This window comes from Lepus europaeus, chromosome X (assembly GCF_033115175.1).
Source record: "Lepus europaeus isolate LE1 chromosome X, mLepTim1.pri, whole genome shotgun sequence".
Classification (NCBI taxonomy): Eukaryota; Metazoa; Chordata; class Mammalia; order Lagomorpha; family Leporidae; genus Lepus; species Lepus europaeus.
This window is the reverse complement of record NC_084850.1, coordinates 29,538,400-29,558,548: the sequence shown is the minus strand read 5'-3', so window position 1 is coordinate 29,558,548 and position 20,149 is coordinate 29,538,400. Positions and strand designations below refer to the sequence as shown.

The window sequence follows — 20,149 nt, the reverse complement described above, 5'->3', positions numbered from 1 at the left end:
AAAGAGGAGACTTGACAACCATCTTTTATAATTAAAAGTTTAAAAATAACTCTTTACAAAGGACCATGTCTCCATGGCTCCACCAAGTCCTTCTTAAAGTGATTTATCTTTCCAACTGGCCCGTGCTAAAGTCAACGTAGCAAATGTCTTTACCATCCGCTACTGTGCAAAAAGCAGCCCTACATTTAGCTTCAAAGGAGTGTCACAGATTTATTCCCTCCTCCCTCTCAGCTCCTTTTCTCCCTCCCTTCCCTAGCAACTGGTCACCCCAGAAAGAGAACTCCAAATCTAGAAAGAAGCAGTTGGTCCCTGGCTTCATTTGAGTTGTCAAGTCTCACTAAGACAGAAGCACAGATCATTTCTCCAGGCTGAGTTGGCCTGTGTGGGCGTTTAGCTGGTTTTCTCCACCACCTCCTAAAGGCTATCCTGATCAAATTTCTCCATGGCTTGTATTGAAAATGTGTAAGTACAAAATCGAGGGCAACTGTTTAATTTAAGTCAAAAGGCAATTTGAATTGCTTTACTGTGTAACTGGGGCATGGGCAAAGGAGTTGGAGGGCTTGTAGAAGAGGATCACAGGCAAAATCTTGAAGGATATAAACTGAGATCTTAAGAATGCTGCTGCATTTAAGGGCAGCAGTTTTTTTCTTTCTTTTTTAAAAAAATTATTCAAGTTATACAAGTTTCATATATATATATGTGTGTGTATATATATATATATATATATATAGAGAGAGAGAGAGAGAGAGAGAGAAAGAGAGAGAGAGAGAGATTTAGGAACATAAGGGCAGCAGGTTTTAAATTTAATTTTGAAACAAAAGTTGCAAATCCCTTGTGTCACCAGTGAGACTTAAATATGATGACATTTTAACTTTAGGATGTGGTACGGAATTAATGAAAGGGCAGTTTTTCAAAATTTGGTATTGAGAATTGAATGATGTTTCATAACACGGAACTGGAGTGTTGTTAACACAATTAATATTTCTTTGAATTCTGTGGAGAAAAACAAAAATATTTTCCTTCAGAAGACTTTCAAAAACACTCTTGCCAGTATTGGAATGTTGGGCTCATTGGATCATGGCTATTATGGGGACTTGAAAGAGTTAGCATTTTCTGTCGTATGCCAACTTAGGACCTATCTAGGTCTTTTTGGGGGAAGATCTTGCTGCTTGGCAGTGTGAGGGAATGGGGAATGAAGTAGGGTCACTGCACATCCACAATATGTAATCAAGAAGCAGGAGTTTAATAAGCCCACTAGTAAAATGCCAGTGGGCTGAGGAGGTATTTCTTTGACTACAGGAAAAAAGGTGGTGCCTTTTTCCCCTGGTATATTCCACTGTGTTCTGTCAATCACTTATTTCAGATAATTTCTAACCACTGCATTTCTATTTTGAACTTTTTAAATGTTGTTTTCAGAAGCCTGGGAAGACGTGCTCCTTCACCCATAGTTGGCACTATGGACAAAAATGGGAACCAAGATCTGCACCAGGACATGCCCAAGGAATGTGTGAGTTCCATGCTAAGGGAAGATGTGGAGCCCTGGGGCCACACTCACGTCCCGCTGATACCTTCCTTCAACGTGCTGACCGATCTGACAAGACAGCAACTGGAGCGACCCTCTGAGAGAACAGGATCCTGCATTCCTGTTGATAGTTCCAGAGCTCTTAGACAGCCTTATGGGCCACCACCTGCTGTTGCGGAAGAGTCCCTAGCAACAGCAGAAATAAATAGCTCTGAGGGGCTGGCAGGCCAGAGGCAGAAGGGACAGGATTCTATTAATATGTCCCAGGAAGACTCTGGCGGCCCTCCTGCACTGATGGTAGGGGGCACAAGAGTCAGCCATGGAGGCACTGAGAGAGGTGGCCATAATGCCAGGTTTTATTTGACTTTGCCAAGGGGTAAAGGTTTCTTTCAACCCAGGATCCCACAAGTAAGAGGCCCTCCACATATCCCTACCCTTAGATCCGGGATAGTAATGGAGGTACCTCCAGGAAATCCTAGAATGGCCTGCCAGGGAAGGTTGGCACATGTTTCCTTCCCTCCGGGAAGTCCACGACACACCATGGATAGGTGGACAAGGCCTATCCCACTGTCTTCCAGTACTCCAGGTTTACCTCCTTGCTCTACCGCTCATTGCTTCATACCACCTCAGCCTCCAAGTTTCAATCCCTTTCTTGCTATGCCCATTGCTTTTGCTCCTCCCCCAATATTTGCTCCTCCACTGCCCTCTTATTTTGCTCATTTCCCTTCTGGGGGAATGCTGGTTGCTTCATCCTCAAGCAGAGAGCACAACTGAGTGCAGAGAGGGAAGGAGAATGAAAAAGATTAGGAGGAAAAGATTCAAGTTATTAGTTTATGTTTTTTGTAGTTGAAACCTCCTACCTGTCACACTGAGATTTGCACCAATGTGCCTTATATATTTGGAGATTCAATAAAATTTCCACAACCTGAAAAAATTGTGAATTTTTTAATGCCACCTGGAGATTCGAAACCTTGCATTTTATTTCTACCTTTATGATATTTAAGCCAAAAAGTGTGTGTTTTCAAAATAGTTAAATTCTTTCCAATATTTTGTATTGACTTGTGTTCAAGTGTGACTGGGGGCAAAGGACACTTGAGTTGAGGCTAGGTCAAGTCTGGGATGCAGAATTCTTACCTATTGAAGGCCTACAGGCTTGGTCAGAGCTGGATGGGTGAATTCAGACAAGGTCCATAATGACAGGCCAAAATCCATGTAACAGAAAAAAGTACACGAACAGTAAAAGGAGCCAGATAAGCCTGAGGTGAGAGTAACGGAGCTAACATTTCACAGAAGGAGGCAGAGCCAGATTGAGAGGTTGGGAAAGAACAACAAGGGGCAGATCACTGCTTCAATATGATCTACTGCTTCTTCCCAACTTGTCACTGTTGCTAAGTACATCATACATTATTAGTGAGAATTTAGGGGCAAGTTGTAATTGGACTGATCCTTTAACCTGTGCTCAGAACAAAGGGATTCTATCAGCTCAGAACTTTTAAATGCAAATGGAAAGATTTTACTCACATGGATTTTTTCTCAGATCCTGTTGTAGTTATATTCTTCATAATGTGTTACAACACCCATTATGATGGCAGTTGAGAGATTATGTAAATGTCCAGGGGGTTACTATTGCAATCTTAAGTGACAAAATGTGGACATGTCATACAGTATGGAAAGATGGACATTTTGGTCACTCAATAACTTAATTCCATTACACAGTAAAGTGCTCTAAAATACAGTGCTATTGTACATGAACAATAACTAAATTAGAAATATCTCCAGAAGCGAATTCCTCAACAGTATTTTTCCTGTCCAGTGCTGATGATGTAAATGATTTAATCAGTCAACTAGGATCTGACAGAATCTACAGATCCAAGAGACACCTACCCTAGAAGCAATACCATTATTGTGTTTTTAGCACCAAATAATGGATTCTTTGCTAATCTGGGAAGAAGGACACATAGATTCACTAAATGTATTTTTCTCCATGTGTTCATAATAAGTTGTTCTAAATGTACAGGTGGTAGTGCAAGGCTTGGCAGGAGCATCTGGATAGTGCTTGATAGAATTCCCCTCACTCTGTTTACATTCCAAAGCTGGCACTGTTCCATTCACTCACTGTGGTGGGTTGAGCAGAAATACTCAGCAGATCATTTGACAGCTGCTCACTATGAGGTAGCTCAGTCCCAGTATACCAACCACTTATTGAATTTTCAGCCTTAATGAACAGAAGAGTTGGGCATGCTTATAGTCATCAAAAATATCTTTTGAACCAGATGTTAAAAGATATTTTGACAAGAAATAACAGCCATGCTGCATCTCTAGAGAGTTGCCAAAAGGTGTGGTGACAGGAGGACAGGATCAGCTTTCTTTCTCAAAGGAAGTAGCTCAGATAAATACTCCAAAAAGCTTTACTTACAGTTACAAAAATTCATAACACATGCACTGTAACAAGTCACTGCCACAAACACAATCGGCTCCTCTTCAATCCTATGTTTTCTTTCCTAATACGGTTTGTGTAAGTTATTTTTTGTGTCATTTCTAAATACTGAACACCTATTCTAAGAAACAAAGAATATCTATTAGCAGATTGAGGGACTGATGCTTTCTTTATAGATCTGTGCTGTATGTTTTCTGTAGTTTATGCAAAGCTTTGTGATTATATGACAGCTTTCATTGAATGCAAGAGTCAAACAAGCATGGAGTTCTGATGCCAAATGCAAGTGAAACACAAATACTTGTGTTTATTCATGGCTTCAGTGCAGAAATACTGTATTACTTTATTATTACATGTCAGTGTCTGCAAAGACAGCAAAACATCTATCTTTAAACAAATAATTCTCCTTAAGAACAACTTTTCTTAAGTTTTTCTGGTGACATATGAACTGATATTAATTCTGTGTTATGGTATCCTATTCATGTTGCAAAGTATTTACAAAGTCATGTATTAAACACTCTTTATATGTTTTCTCTTTATTTTCAATGGCTTAAAATCTCCTAAACACAAAGGGAAAGATAAAACTCCATAAAGTAGCCTTTCCTTCAGATAAAAATGAAAGTGAGTTAAGTATTTCTTATTCTAAGTTATAATCATCATCACAAGAAGATTCATATTTTGTTGTTTATTATTTATTGTTCTCATTATATTCTTTGTCACTGAACTGTAGCATCAAAATTTTAATTGATGTATATTCTGTAGAAGATAATAGTATACTGTACCACTTTGACCTTCTCCATTTACCCCAAATATAATGTATTGACCATTTCTATTTTCCATTGTTTACAACTTCTGTAGCATAGACAGAAAAGATACATATGTAGTCAAAGCACATAATACTGAAAAGGTTAAAGTTCAAATTTATGAAATTTTTAAAGTTTATAATCTTTCAGAAACCATAGTAACATCAAAATTGTACCTCATTCTTCTGAGAATTATTATAATAAAAACACTAAACAGGATGAAATAATTTATTTTCCTGAAATCTTAAAGTAGAAGTCATAGTGTTATCTTCATCCACAAGGGAACAAGAAGTTAATTCTTTGTCTGTCACTAAATAATTAAATAACATGTAAATAATGAGAGAGAAAAACTGTTTTGTAACTATCACACTGAATTTTAACAATGACTTGCCATTGTCAGTTGTTTGTTTGAGATATTGCCTTTAAAAATCCTAAAAGACTATGTAAAATGAACAATTCAAGACCAATAGGCCAAAACCAGAAATGCAAGAATTTTTAGACAGGTAAAAAAAACACTGTGTCATGTCACAGGCTAATTCCAAATCTATCATAATACATTGCATATCTTCTTTATAATTAGCTTTAGTGAATGAGATTCCCACAAAAAAGAAAGTAACTAGGACTAAATAACATAAAAGAGCTAATCTGTTTTCTATTGTTTCTTTCTGTTCACATTAATGAAAATGAATAATATTTATCAAATGAAGTCTAGATTTGAGAAGTTGTAGAAATTGTTCTTGAATAAATTTTTTTCTTATGTACTTGAAAAAGTTCTGCTGTAGCTAAGCAATGGTATGTGACTTCTCATTCACCATTGGGAACTTTATTGCTACTCACAAAAACTTTCTCAATATCTCCATTTGACAAAGAAACTTTCTGAGAAATTATTTTCATGAAAATGACTTCACTATTGCCTTTTGGAAATAGACCAGCATCCTGTACTACTTTATGGAGGTAAACTGACTGTATTTTTCTCAATTCTAAAAATCCCCTTCCCCTAGTAAAATAACATAAAGTCCACAAATCCATCAATCTCAGCACAAAGGACTTTGTCTAGTTAATAACTTTTATTCATATGATTTACAGGGAAACATACATATATGATGGACTTCATCCAATATTCTAATTGTAAGCACTGTAACTTAGAGTCAAGCAACACTGGGGATGTAAGGGTGAGGTAATGGGTGGTGTTTGTTTGTGTGATAAAGAGAAAAACAGATGGAGCTAGAAGATTAACAGTAGAGCTGTGGAGACACTACTGGTTGAGAAGAAACGAAATGCTTTAGAATGGGAAGTATCCACAAATTGAAAATTCTATGGGAAATGGAATGAGTTTGAATGTGGGAGAATATAATCCAGAGATAATAGTTTGAAAATAAAGAAATGTTATAGATTAAGTGTTTCACAACAACAAACTAAGTGAAGGAGCCACACATTTGAGGGGGTTGGGATAAGGTAATTAGAGACACACTATCCAGAGTTAATCTATCTCTACTGCTTCATTCCTTCCTATAAATATCATCTCTCCCTAGATAGCAACCAATCTCATATTCCGTATGTGAAACTGGAAACACTTTCTGGTTTAAGTTTCATTAATCCCTCAAACTGGCCTTGACAAGCAAACACATCATCATCAAGGTTAACTACATTAGTACAGTGAGTATGCAATGAATTAGACTCAAATAAGAACATTTTCTCCTCGAGTTTCCAAATATACAAAGCTCTGAATTTTTTATTAATTTAAACTTTAATCTTTTTCCCCCAAGTGCTACATTGATCATTTTCTAATTTTGCCTTTCACCCTTCCCACTTAATCATAATTTTCTACAGTAGAGTTTCTGGCTTTATTTAAACACATTTCATCCAGAAAACAAGTACACAATTATTTTCCCCAGGGAGTTTATTCATGCACACTTTAGGTATGAAATTATCATAAATTCTGTTAAAACTTATTCGTATTCAATAGCTAATTATCAATGTATTCTACAATAAATAGGTTGAATGTTGTGTGTTGAATGATTTGTGTCCTATACAAGTTTAAGTATAGATTAAAAAAAAACCTTGTTGTAGTAATCAGTCATATTGGAAAAATATAGTCAAAGATATATAAAGTTTAATAGTTCAAAAATACTTACGCAATATCCTATAAAATCATCAGTAAAACTATGGATAACTGGATATCTACAGAATAACATGGACTAAAATAAATCTCTTCATAGTTTAGATGACCTGGTATTATGTCAGACCTAGCCATTTTTACAAATCAGTTGCATTCTATATGCATCACAAACTGTCCAAATTTATAATTGGCTAACACTGTCAACTTTACTAGTGAAATGAACCCATGAATATATCATTTCAAACAGTATAAAAGCGAATTTCTCCTTTACCTATTGTATATGAAATAAATTGCATAAGCGCCAATTCCAATGCCTAAATGTCATTGTCTATATTTATTTTGACATTGTAATCCTTTTAACATGGACAGCAGTGGAGACTATAAAGGGAAATCAGCCCTTGATTAGAAAACTTGTAGGAGGTCATTCAATTTTGAAACTTAAGCTCCTCTAGCCTAAACAAATGAGCAATCAAAACAGAGTATAAAATGAGTCCAAGATCTTTAAAACTAAAATTATCCAATGTACATTCACTGAACACATGCTATATAAATAGCTCTAGAGTTGGCGCTATGGAAAATAAAATCTAAGTAAGCAAATGTAAAACTTACTTATTAATAAGAGAATATATATATATATATATATATATATAGTTGTTGTTGTTGGAGAGAGAAATATACTTTCTAGTACATTGAGTTCCTATGTGCTCATGTTTTTATTTAGAATTTCCTCAATTCCTGTTGCTCTATAGGTCCTCAAGGTACAGATAGAGAAACTAGCACTAGAGAGATTTAGTGATCTGACCCAGAAAAAGACACAACTATGTGACAGAATCCTCTTGTTACAGCATATTTCAAAATGTATTTCAAATGTATTAAAGGTATAAATATAATTAAAAGAAAAATCTCAATAAATACAAGATGGCAATATAAGCAAATAAGATGAATATTTTTGTAACCTTGAGTTTTATTTGCATGACAATAAAGTCAGAAAACACTAAAATACTCAGATATTCTGTGTGGCAAAATTGTCATAAACAACATGAAGACAAAAATCTGGAAAACTTTTCAATGTTTTTAGAGAAAGGTTTAAATAACCTTAATGCATAAAAAATTTACATGAGTCAATAACAAGAATTGCATATACTTCTAGAAAATTAAATAAATGCCATAGAAAGGAAATTTGCAAAGAAGAAATAAAAATGATCAAAAACTGTATAGCATAAACACTTTATAAATGTAGATTAAGAAAGACAAGTTGTTATGTATGAAAATATCAGTTTTTTACATAATTATTTGGAGAAATGGGCACTGTGGATGTATAAATAGCAAATCTTTTATTAAGAGTAACTTGCAATATTAAACAAATGCCTTAAACTTGTGGTGTTCTTTGGTATAAGAATTCCACTTATTGATGTTCAACATATAGAAATACTCATGGATATGGATAAAAGTTTGTTTACAGTATGTTGATGTTCACTTATAATATGTTTATTATAAGAGAAAAAATTAGAACTGTACTAAATGCTCTAAAACAGTAAACTTGTCTGATTAAAACTAGCACCTACAAATGATAGAATATAAGAGCACCTCAAAAAGTTCATAGAAAGTGAAATTAAAAGGTAATACACATTTCCACAAATTTTTGATACACTCATATAATACCTCTAGCAGAACAATAACATGTCCAGCAAATGATAAAAGAACACCAAGCTCTCAGCTGTAAATTACCTGCTAAAAATATGCCATTAAGCATCAAAAATGAATTCATGTGAAAAGTAAATTAAAAATAAAATTGACAAGAGGCAGTTTTTTAAGTGTTATTTCTGCAGAGAAAAATGTCCATGAAGAATCTTTTCTGTACCTATATAATGAATATTTTTATTTTCTTTTTTAACTTCTATTTAATAAATATAAATTTCCAAAGTACAACTTTCGGATTACTGCGGCTTTTCCCCCCAATAACCTCCCTCCCACCCACAAATATCTCATTTCCCACTCCCTCTCCCATCCCATTCATATCAAGATTAATTTTCAATTATTTCTCAGCGTGATATGTTCCGGATTCCTCCGTTTTGTTGCAAATGACCAGATTTCATTTTTTTTTACTGCTGTGTAGTAATTTATAGAGTACATATCCCATAATTTCTTTATCCAGTCTACTGTTGATGGGCATTTAGGTTGATCCCAGGTCTTAGCTATTGTGACTTGAGCTGCAGTAAACATTAAGAGGCAGACAGCTTTTATGTTTGCCATAAAAGGTCCTTGCCAAACTCTTCGATGAGTTCCAGTAGTCTCTTAGTGGAGTTGTTTGGATCCCCTAAATAAAGAATCATATCATCTGCAAAGAGGAATAGTTTGAGTTCTTCCTTCCCAATTTGTATCCCTTTAATTTCTTTTTCTTGCTTAATGGCTCTGGCTAAAACTTCCATTACTATATTGAATAGCAGTGGTGAGAGTGGTCATCCCTGTCTAGTAGCAGAATTCAGTTGAAATACTTCCAACTTTTCCCCATTCAATAGGATGCTGGCCATGGTTATTTCATAAATTTCTTTGACTGTGGTGAGGACTACTCCTTTTATATGCAATTTGCTTAGAGGTTTCATTATGAAAGGATGTTGTATTTTATCAAATGCTTTCTCTGCATCTATTGAGATAATCATATGGTTTTTGTTCTGCAGTTTGTTAAGGTGGTGTATCACATTGATTGATTTGCAAATGTTGAACCATCCCTGCCTACCAGGGATAAATCCCACTTGGTCTGGGTGGATGATCTTTCTGATGTGTTGTTGCATTCTATTGGCCAGAATTTTATTGAGGATTTTTTCATCTATGTTTTCCAGGGAAATTGGTCTGTAATACTCTTTCTCTGCTGCATCTTTTTCAGGTTTAGGAATTAAGGTGATGCTGGCTTCATAGAAAGAATTTGGGGGGATTCCCTCTTTTTCAATTGTTCTGAATAATTTGAGAAGAATTGGAGTTAGTTCTTCTTTAAATGTCTGGTAGAATTCTGCAGTGAATCCATCCGGACCTGGGTTTTTCTTTGTTGGGAGGGTCTTTATTACTGATTCAATTTCTGTCTCAGTTATAGGTCTGTTTAGGTTTTCTATGTCTTCCTGGTTCAATTTAGGTACTTGCATGTATTCAGGAATCTATCCATTTCTGATCGATTTCCTTGTTTTTCTGGCATACAACTCTTTGTAGTAATTTCTGATGACTCTTTGTTTCTGTGGTGTCTGTTGTCTGTTGTTACATTCCCTTTTTCATCTCTGATTTTATTGATTTGGGTCTTTTCTCTTCTTTTTTTAGTTAGTTGGTCCAATGGGGTTTCAATTTTAATTTAAAAAAAAAAAAACTCTTTGTTTTGCTGATCATTTGTAATATTTATTGGATTTCTTTCTGTTGATTTCTTCTCTAATTTTAATTATTTCTTTTCTCCTACTAATTTTTGTCTGCTTTGTTGCAGTTTTTCTAGATACTTGAGATGCATTGAAAGCTCATTTATTTGTTACCTTTCCAATTTCTTGATGTAGGCACCTGTTACTGTAAACTTACCTCTTTTTTTGACAGGCAGAGTGGACAGTGAGAGAGAAGATACAGAGAAAGGTCTTCCTTTTGCGTTGGTTCACCCTCCAATGGCCGCCGTGGCTGGCGCGCTGCGGCTGGTTCATTGCGTTGATCCAAAGCCGGGAGCCTGGTTCTTCTCCTGGTCTCCCATGTGGGTGCAGGGCCCAAGGACTTGGACCATCCTCCACTGCACTGCTGGGCCATAGCAGAGAGCTGGCCTGGAAGAAGGGCATCCGGATGCCGCAGGCAGAGGATTAGCCTATTGAGCCGCTGCACCAGCCTAAACTTACCTCTTAACACTGCTTTTATGTATCACATACGTTTTGATATGTGTGTTGTTATCTTCATTTACTTCCAGAACGTTTTTGATTTCTCTTTTGATTTCTTTTTTTTTTTAACTTTCATTTAATGAATTTAAATTTCCAAAGTACAGTTTATGGATTACAATAGCCTTTTCCTTAATCCATTCAGCCAGTCTGTGCCTTTTAACCAGAGCGTTGAGGCCATTTATATTCAATGTGACTATTGATATGTAGTGGCTTTGCCCTGCCATTTTTCCAAAGATATTTCTAGTATATGCTTTGAATTTCCTGAGACTTTTACTGGGAGATTTTCTTCCTTTACTTTCTTTCATTTTGATGGCTATGTTTCTGTGTAACACATCTTTAAGCATCTTTTGCAGTACTGGACGAGTGGTGACAAATTTTTTCAATTTCTGCTTGCTATAAAAGGTCTTTATTTCACCTTCATTCACAAATGAGTGCTTTGCAGGATATAATGTTCTCGGATGGCATTTTTTTTCTCTTAGTACTTGGGCTATATCTCGCCATTCCTTCCTAGCCTGTAAGATTTCTGATGAGAAGTCTGCTGTGAGTCTAATTGGAGATCCTCTCAGAGTATTCTCACATTTCTCTCATTCACATTTTAAAATCTTTTCTTTATGTTTCACTGTGGTGAGTTTGATTACAATGTGTCGTTTTGAGGATATCTTTTGGTTGTGTTTATTGGGAGTTCTATGTGCTTCCTGTACTTGGAAGTCTCTTACCTTCTTCAAACCAGAGGAAATTTTCTGCTAGTATCTCACTAAAAAAAGATTTCTAATCCTATCTCTCTCCATGCCTTCAGGAACTCCTAGAACTGGAATGTGGGGTTTGTCAGTAGTATCCTGTAGATTCCCAACAATATTTTTTAGATTTCTTATTTCCTCTTCTTTGATTTGACTGTATACTTGCTGTGCTCTGTCTTCTAAGTCTGATTTTGTCTCTTCTGCCTCACTGATTCTGTTTTAAAGGCTCTCAAATGAGTTTGTCATTTGTTCTATTGAATTCTTCATTTCATTTTGATTTCTCTTTAATATCTCAGTTTCATGTTCTACTAAATTCCCCATTTCATTTTGATTCATTCTTAAGATTTAGTTTTCACGAAAGAGATTTTCTGTCTTGTCCTGTATGGATTTCTGTAGTTCACGCATTTGTTTTTGATAACTGCTAAATGTTCTTATCATAAATTTTTTGAAATCCGTATCTTGCATTTCTTCTATCTCATCATCTGCATAATCTTGTATTGGAGTGTTATGTTCATGTGGGAGCATAATGATGTCTTCCTTGTTCTTGCTTCCTTGGTTTTTGCGTTTGTTGTTTGGCATTGTGGAGATATTCTTTGGTTTCTTCTTCTTCTTCTTCCTCTTCTTCTTCTTCTTCTTCTTCTTCTTCTTCTTCTTCTTCTTCTTCTTCTTCTTCTTCTTCTCTTTTTACTGTGATGTCTTTGCTCATGATACTATGACTCTAGATTAACCGGACTTTCTGCTTTTGGTGAATCTCTACAGGCTTGTGATGGGTGTGGCCAGAGAGCTCTGTTCAGTTCTTCAGGGTTAAGGGTGTGCCGAATGAGACACACCCAGGTTTGGCATGGTAAATCTTCTATCCCTCTTTTTTTTGCTTATTCAGAAGGGAATAATTCCACTCAGCTGAGCTCTTCTCTTTGATTGCAATCAGTGCCTGAGCGCTATCCCCAGTGGGTATTATATTCATCTGCTCTGTCCCAAGGACCACACAAAGGATCTGTGCAGTCCTCAGTGTAAGCTCAGATTCCACTGCAATGTCTCTCACCAAGTAGCCAAGGCTACTGAATTTGTGGTGTCTCACACCAAGAATACTCACATCTCAGCCACACTGTGTGTTCTCACACACCCTCAATTTTTCTTTTTTACACAGCCTCGGTTCATAAGTTTCACACATTCACTAGGTCTTAGTCTCCTGTTATTACTCCCAACCAGAGTCAAGTTTTTCTGTTTGGCTGAGGGTGGGTGCAGCCCCTAGCTGGCGTAGGTGTTACAGATGTCCAAAATGGCACCTGCTATATTGTCTTGCATTTCTTTGTTAGGTGTGTGGAGAGAGAGAATTGTATCCGTACCGTCCCTTTTGTATTTTTCTCTCTTTTTGTTAGGCTGGTGTACTTTCCTCCATGGGCCTTCAAGCCTCGTTCCCTCTAGGCTCTTCCTGCCGCTTTTCCGCCAGTGTCTGGCCTACTCCAGTTTTGCCTCACTTCTCTTTCCAGCGCTGGTGTGGAGCAGATTATCAGCAGCTAGCTACGTAGATCCACCATGTCCCTCTAATTCCAGAAGAGTTCCCTTCGGCAGTTTTTCCCCTAACTCTTTTCTGAGACTTCACTATCTCCACTTTTATTAAACTATCTTTTTCTGGGCTATCAGTGAGCTCCCTCCCTATTCTGCCATCTTGGAGCCACCTCCTTAAAAAGATTTGTTTATTGTGGCCAGTACTGTGGCGCAGTGCATTAAAGCCCTGGCCTGAAGTGCTGGCATCCCATACGGGAGCTGATTCTTGTCCTGGCTGCTCGTCTTCTGATCCAGCTCTCTGCTATGGCCTGGGAAAGCAGTAGAAGACGGCCCAAGTCCTTGGGCCCCTGCACCCAAATGGGAGACCTGGAGGAAGCTCCTAGCTCCTGGCTTCAGATCAGCGCAGCTCCGGATGTGGAAGCAATCTTGGGAGTGAACCATCAGATGGAAGACCTCTGTCTCTGTCTCTACCTCTCTCTGTAACTGTCTTTTAAATAAATAAAATAATTCTTTAAAAGAGATTTACTTACTTATTTTAAAGGCAGAGTTACAGAGAGGCAGAGACAGAGGCACAGAGTGAGAGAGAGAGACAGAGAGAGAGGTCCTCTATTCCTTGGTTCACTCCCCAGATGACTACAATGGCTGGACCTGAACCGATCAGAAGCTAGGAGCCAGAGCTCCTTCCAGGTCTCCCATGCAGGTACAGGGGCCCAAGGACATCCCTGGCCACAGCAGAGAGCTGGATCGGAAGTGGAGCACCCAGGACTCAAACCAGCACCCATATGGGATGTTGGCACAGCATGTGGCAGCTTTACCTGATATGCCACAGTGCTGGCCCCATAATGAATATTTTTTAATGAGAGTAGTATATAAATATGTCTAGAGACCTAACTAAAGTACTAGGAGAGCATTGCAAATATATTTTGGAAAATTACTGCTGTGATTTGTATTATTAAAATATTAGAAGCAATAACACTGAAATTCTCAACAAGCATCCCACATAATCAGCCCATAAACACAGACTAAATATAGTCCAATATGAAATCTGTTCTTCAAAGTGCATGTTGAATATCAGGTGTAAATATATTAATGAGATACTTTTCATAAGCAAAATATTTTTGATCCCTGAATCCATTTAATACACTGTCGTCTTTTTTCTGTATTTATTTTCTTTTTGTTTTTCCATAAGGGTGACATAGAGCTGGAGTACTTAAATGGAAAGTCATCATGCAACTCAGCTGTATTCACATTTCTAGTGAAGAAGCTTATTTAACAATTTCTTAGAAGATGTCTCTTGGGTTTTGCTGTAGGCAGGAAATGATGTATAATTAGCACTTTTATGTGGCATTAACAAACAATCTTGTTAGTTCATTACTTTTTAATATTTGCAGCAGTCTTCTAAAGCAGATTAAGAGCAACTGTAATTTCCATATGCAAGATTTGGTAACTATAAAGCACACAAAATATTCACTTTATTCAAAACCATGCTACAATACTGTATCTTCAATTTTTTTCTCCTCACATTCCTTTTCTTTTTTTTTTTTGACAGGCAGAGTGGACAGTGAGAGAGAAAGGTTTTCCTTTGCCATTGGTTCACCCTCCAATGGCCACCGCGGCCGGTGCACTGCGGCCAGCGCACTGCGCTGATGCGAAGGCAGGAGCCAGGTGCTTATCCTGGTCACCCATGGGGTGCAGGGTCCAAGGACTTGGGCCATCCTCCACTGCACTCCCGGGCCATAGTAGAGAGCTGGCCTGGAAGAGGGGCAACCAGGACAGAATCTGGTGCCCCGACCAGGACTAGAACCTGGTGTGCCGGTGCCGCTAGGAGGAGGATTAGCCTGTTGGGCCACGGCGCTGGCCTCACATTCTTTCTCAATCTACCAAGATCCTGAACAGGAGAAATTTTAGCAAATTTTACTTTAAATGAATGAAACAGACATTTCATTTGGTCCATCCTGCTCACTAATAAAATGGAATCAAAGGTAATAAATATTTATTCTGTCATTGACCCACATGACAAATAAATAGCCACATTTTCTTGTATTTTCCATGATAATACAAGTATATTACTATTAAAATCTTTTTAAAGTTAAAATTCCTTAATTCAGATGTCCTGGCTTTGAGGAATTGTGGTGAAAGAAGATGATTTTTACTGTGGGAAACAGCACTTAAATATTGTACTTACAAAATATCTTAATTTTCTTAGACAAAGGTACACAGGTGCTACTGGAGTTGATTTTTTTTTTTTACACACTCTCCATGTTGCAGTCATTTTCAATCTAATTTAGGCTTATTAAGTGTATTTGATTGTACTTAAGAATACATTTTGAAAAGACACTTATAACCAAACTAATGTCTTATGAAAAGAGAAAGGTAGCATAAAATAAGGGAGAAAATGTAAACAGGTCCAGACCATGCACAGATTTGTGGTCATGTACTTTTTAGCTTTCATTCTAAGTTTAATTGGGAAGGCATGGTTGAAGGAACGGTTCTGGTTCACTTGATTGTTTAGAGCAACGTATAGATGATGCTTCTATGCATGCATAGTGAAGACATGTAACAGTATTAAAGCCCTTCCAGATTTCCTTATACAGCCTACAGTAAATACACTGTACAGTACTGCCATACAGACAACTTTCTATACCTATGAATTACACTACCAGCAAGTAGAAACTATTCCCTTTTATTTAAGATGTGACACCAAATACCTAGACTCCTAAACTTTAGATACACTGTAGATTTTGTAGCCCTACAAACAGTAGGAGAAAAACTTAATTTAATATTGTCAATGATTTCATTATGAAATTGGGCACTAAAGACATAATAATTATATACTTCATCCAAGGGAGATTCTGGATTCATAATTGAACATCTCTAATATCTATAGAGAATATCCAACTCATTTTTCCTTCACTAGATTGTATGGCTACCAACACACATGTTGATATTATTGTGAACTGAACCACTTGAATCTTATTTAATTCCAAGATGTTAGAAAGCTACATTTCCTCATACTCTATTTTATGTATTCTATTATCCAAAATCAGACACAGGGATGGTCTAACATTTATCTCATTAAATCCCCTTCCGTTTATTTCAGCCCATTATTATTGTCTCTGCTAGATGAAAAAAGGTTTAATTCAAAATATTTACAAGCACTTTTATTTTTGTGTCAAGATAAAACAAAGGGGCTGGAGCTGTGGCATAGCGGGTTAATACCCTGGCCTGGAGCATCGGCATCCCATATGGTAGCCGGTTCAAGACCCGGCTGCTCCACTCCAGATCCAGCTCTCTGCTATGGCATGAGAAAGCAGTAGAAGATGGCCCAAGTGCTTGGGCTCCTGCACCCGCATGGGACACTCTGAAGAAGCTCCTGGCTCCTGGCTTCATATTGGCACAGCTCAGGTCATTGCTGCCAATTGGGGAGTGAACTAGCAGATGGAAGACCTCTCTTTCTCTGACTCTCCTCTCTGTGTAACTCTGACTTTCAAATAAATAATCTTTTTTTTTAAATGAAACATTAAGTTTCATGTAGTTTCTTGAAAATCATTGATGATAGGAAATGTGGAATTGGTTCAATGTAGAGTCCTAAGGCATTCCAATAGAGACTTTCCTGAATTAATCAGTATTATGAGTATCTGGCCATTTAGTCATCTCTGACTGTCTTCAGTTATACAATAGGTTATTTTCCTATATTTCTCAGAACTGTGTCATGAAACAAGTTGTTCAACGACTTTTGGTTTTCATATTATGAATATGTCATTTCTCCCCACTAAACAGATTGCATTTAAATATTTCCTCACAATAGCGATGAACATCATTTGGAGCAGGAAAAAAAAGCTTCATTTTTCTAAAATTATTTCCTTGATGATGCACATACCTGAATATTCTAGAAGAGAGGAAAGTGCGTATGTTGAAAGTACATCAATTCACAAGGTCTGGTTTTAGTCTCAAACTATTATAAATGTAAAATTTTTACAAAAACAAGCTATTCCAAATAACTTGTGTTGTATTTCAGAAATGTAATGTTCACATAGATCAAGAATTTGGGCTTCCTAAGTCACATTTCATCTCATTTTGACTCCAGAGAAGAAAAATGGTAACTGCCCTGCTTACTACTGAACTAGATGCTAAAGAAGGCAGAATATTATGAGGGGGAAAAAACACTTGTCTTCAAAAAGGTTATAGACCTGTATTATTACAAGATAATATAAAACATTGATATGCTGTGTCTAGAAGTAGGACTAATGCATGCTTTTGGATTGTAAATTGAGTTTTTATGTTGCGGAAAGATGCAGGTTTTAAAGTTACAATGTGCATCTGCATAGCAAAGTCAACCTATACTTAAGTTTAGGCAACTACATGGTATGCAAACAAACTGGGTTAACAATGTTATGCCCTTCAGAATTTAGAGTGGACCACTCTAAAGAAAATCCTATGCAGAATAAGGGAGGTGGACAGCTCTTGGACAAATTTGAAATACATCTTTTCTGTCCTCGGATCTTTTTTTTACAAGTCCTTGTTTTCTTCTATAGATTTTACTAAATAGTTAAATGTGTAGTGCCCACAAAGTACCCTCTCCTCTGTCAATGTTTCCTTAAATATTCATACCTTTCTTTCTATTAATGAATGAAGATGACAGACAAAAGGACCACCCTGCTTCAAGAGATAGGGCCAAAAGCTGAAATGACACTTTTCAAATTTAACTTAAAATATAGTTGACAAGAAATAGCGAAAATACTTCCCTAAAACAATTTTCCTTATGGGAACAGAAAGTTTCAGGAGCTAAATGTTCAGTTCTTTCAGTGACTGACTCTATCCACTGCCCCAGTGCAGTTTATAGTATTTGCTTCCCCCTGCCATTTTTGGGTTGTTTATTTCCCATTTCTTGCAATTCAGACTTGACTAGTTTTTTTCTGAGCAACACACCCACTATTTGTGTTTACCTAGGACAGTTGCTTTCCTGAACATACAGAGTTTCTATTATAAGTTACTAGAAATATTATCTCCACATTGCCAGGAAGGCTGCAACAGAGTATCTAATAACCATTGCTACCCAGGGTTTGTGAGTTTCCCATATTTTATTTGTAGCTGATCAACTTAACCCAGAATTTCTGATAACCTTGTTTATTTGAGAGCTTAGAGAATTCATCAATATTTATCTTAATTCCATTAAAGTTCAGAGTTTCCTTATCTACAATCATAAACTATCAGGAAAGACCATCTAGTATAAGAAATAGAAGTTTTAAAATTTTTATTAATATAAAGAAAGCAGATTTCATGTATTTCATAGATAAAATTCTAAGAAGATAACTGTAATTCCCTCCCTGTCTCCTTCACTAATCATCCCTCTCCTTTCATTTCTTTTATTTTTTTTCTCAATTTTTCCAAAATTTACTTTCAACTTACTTTACAGGCTTAATGTACCACTAACCATAATGTTCATCAATAGAATGTAATACTTTATCCTTATACTTTGCGTTTCTGTGTGGGCACAAACTGATGAGCTCTTTACTAATGATATACTGAAGTGATCCTCTGTATATAAAGAGAATTGGAAATGAAAAAAAAAAAATAACAACCTGGTATTGAAGGGGAAATGGCATAGAAAGTTAATTAATTTGAAAAAAAAAAATCATGTGGGTTCTCTGTCTTTAATGTGCTGTACATTGCTATTTGATGCTATAATTAGTAATCCAATGGTAGTTTTTTTCACTTTGTAGTGCTATATGGGCAAAATGTTGAAAACTTTACCTAATATATACTAAGCTGATCTTCTGTATACAAAGAGAATTGAAAATGAATCCTTACATGAATGGAAGGGTAGAGGGAGCGGGAGAGGGGAGGGTTGCGGGCGGGAGGGAATTTACGGGAGGGGGGAAGCCATTGTAACCCATAAGCTGTACTTTGGAAATTTATATTCATTAAATAAAAGTTAAAAAAATAAAAAAAAAAAAATAGAAAGACCACTGTTCCACAGAAATATAGCAAGGACTATAACTAATAATCAAATCATAAGATGTCAATTTCATTCTTATATTTTTTGTATTGTCTATTAGCTTCTACATATCAGGGAAAAAGTATGATATTTGTCATTTTGGGACAGGTTTATTTCACTAAGCATAATAATATCCTGTTGCATACATTTTGTTGCAAAAGACAGGATTTTATTATTTTTGTAGCTGAGTCATATTCCATCATGTGTATACCACATTCTCTTATGATAGATAAGTCAACAATGCAAAGGAGTTATTTTCTGTTTCTTTGAGTAGGACTTTAGAATTGATAAGTCACTACAATTCCAATTGCTACTGCTATTTTCAGTAATAGTTATTTGTTTTTATCATATCATTAAGGGGAATTTCATATCAAAATAGGATTAACTGACCGGCACCACGGCTCAACAGACTAATCCTTTGCCTGCAGCGCTGGCACCCCGGGTTCTAGTCCTGGTTGGGGCACCGGATTCTGTCCCGGTTGTTCCTCTTCCTGTCCAGCTCTCTGCTGTGGCCCGGGAGTGCAGTGGAGGATGGCCAAGTGCTTGGGCCCTGCACCCACATGGGAGACCAGGAGGAAGTACCTGGCTCCTGGCTTCAGATCATAAACAAGACTAGTGTCTGCTAATACTAACTGATAGAATTAAAAAGGAGAGAGCAATCCAACACTAGAATTAAAAAGGAGAGGACGATCCAACATGGGAAGCGGGATACACAGCAGACTCATAGAATGGCAGATGTCCTAAACAGCACTCTAGTCTTAACAATAAGCTGAAGTTGGGAACCAGAGTACATTGTTGAACCACCAATGTGGTTCAACAGTCAACTTGGGGTACAGCCATAGGAATATTTTTTTCCTGCTTATTTGTTTAACTCATTATTTAGTGGGACATTCAGCCTTTGACTAGTAAATATTCCATAGGGAATATTTACAGATCATCTCCACTGTGATTGCTTGTGGGCCAATTTCAGACTTATTAGATATTTTGATTCTCATTTCTGCTAATGGACCCATTGCAGGAGAGGTAAAACTAATCTTTGTCCTAAGGACATTCAACAGTATCTCCCACATAATGAGGAATTACAGTAGTAGTATAAGTTAACAATAATGGCAGCAACAAAGACAGTACACAACA

At 36.7% G+C, this 20,149-nt stretch overlaps 1 protein-coding gene across 1 annotated transcript; it reads left to right on the top strand.

Moving 5' to 3' along the window:
• Positions 1–442: 442 nt before the first annotated feature.
• On the top strand, positions 443–2,296 carry PRR32 (proline rich 32). Its single transcript, XM_062183173.1, has 2 exons — positions 443–462; positions 1,420–2,296. The coding sequence occupies exons 1-2, from the start codon at positions 443–445 to the stop codon at positions 2,294–2,296; spliced, it is 897 nt and encodes a 298-aa protein (XP_062039157.1).
• The last annotated feature ends 17,853 nt before the right edge of the window (positions 2,297–20,149 follow it).

Excerpts from the sequence above, each read along its gene's own strand:
- PRR32 (XM_062183173.1), top strand. The coding sequence starts at position 443 with ATGGCTTGTATTGAAAATGT. Across the intron at positions 463-1,419 it reads ATGGCTTGTATTGAAAATGT|CCTGGGAAGACGTGCTCCTT; the intron begins GTAAGTACAAAA and ends TGTTTTCAGAAG.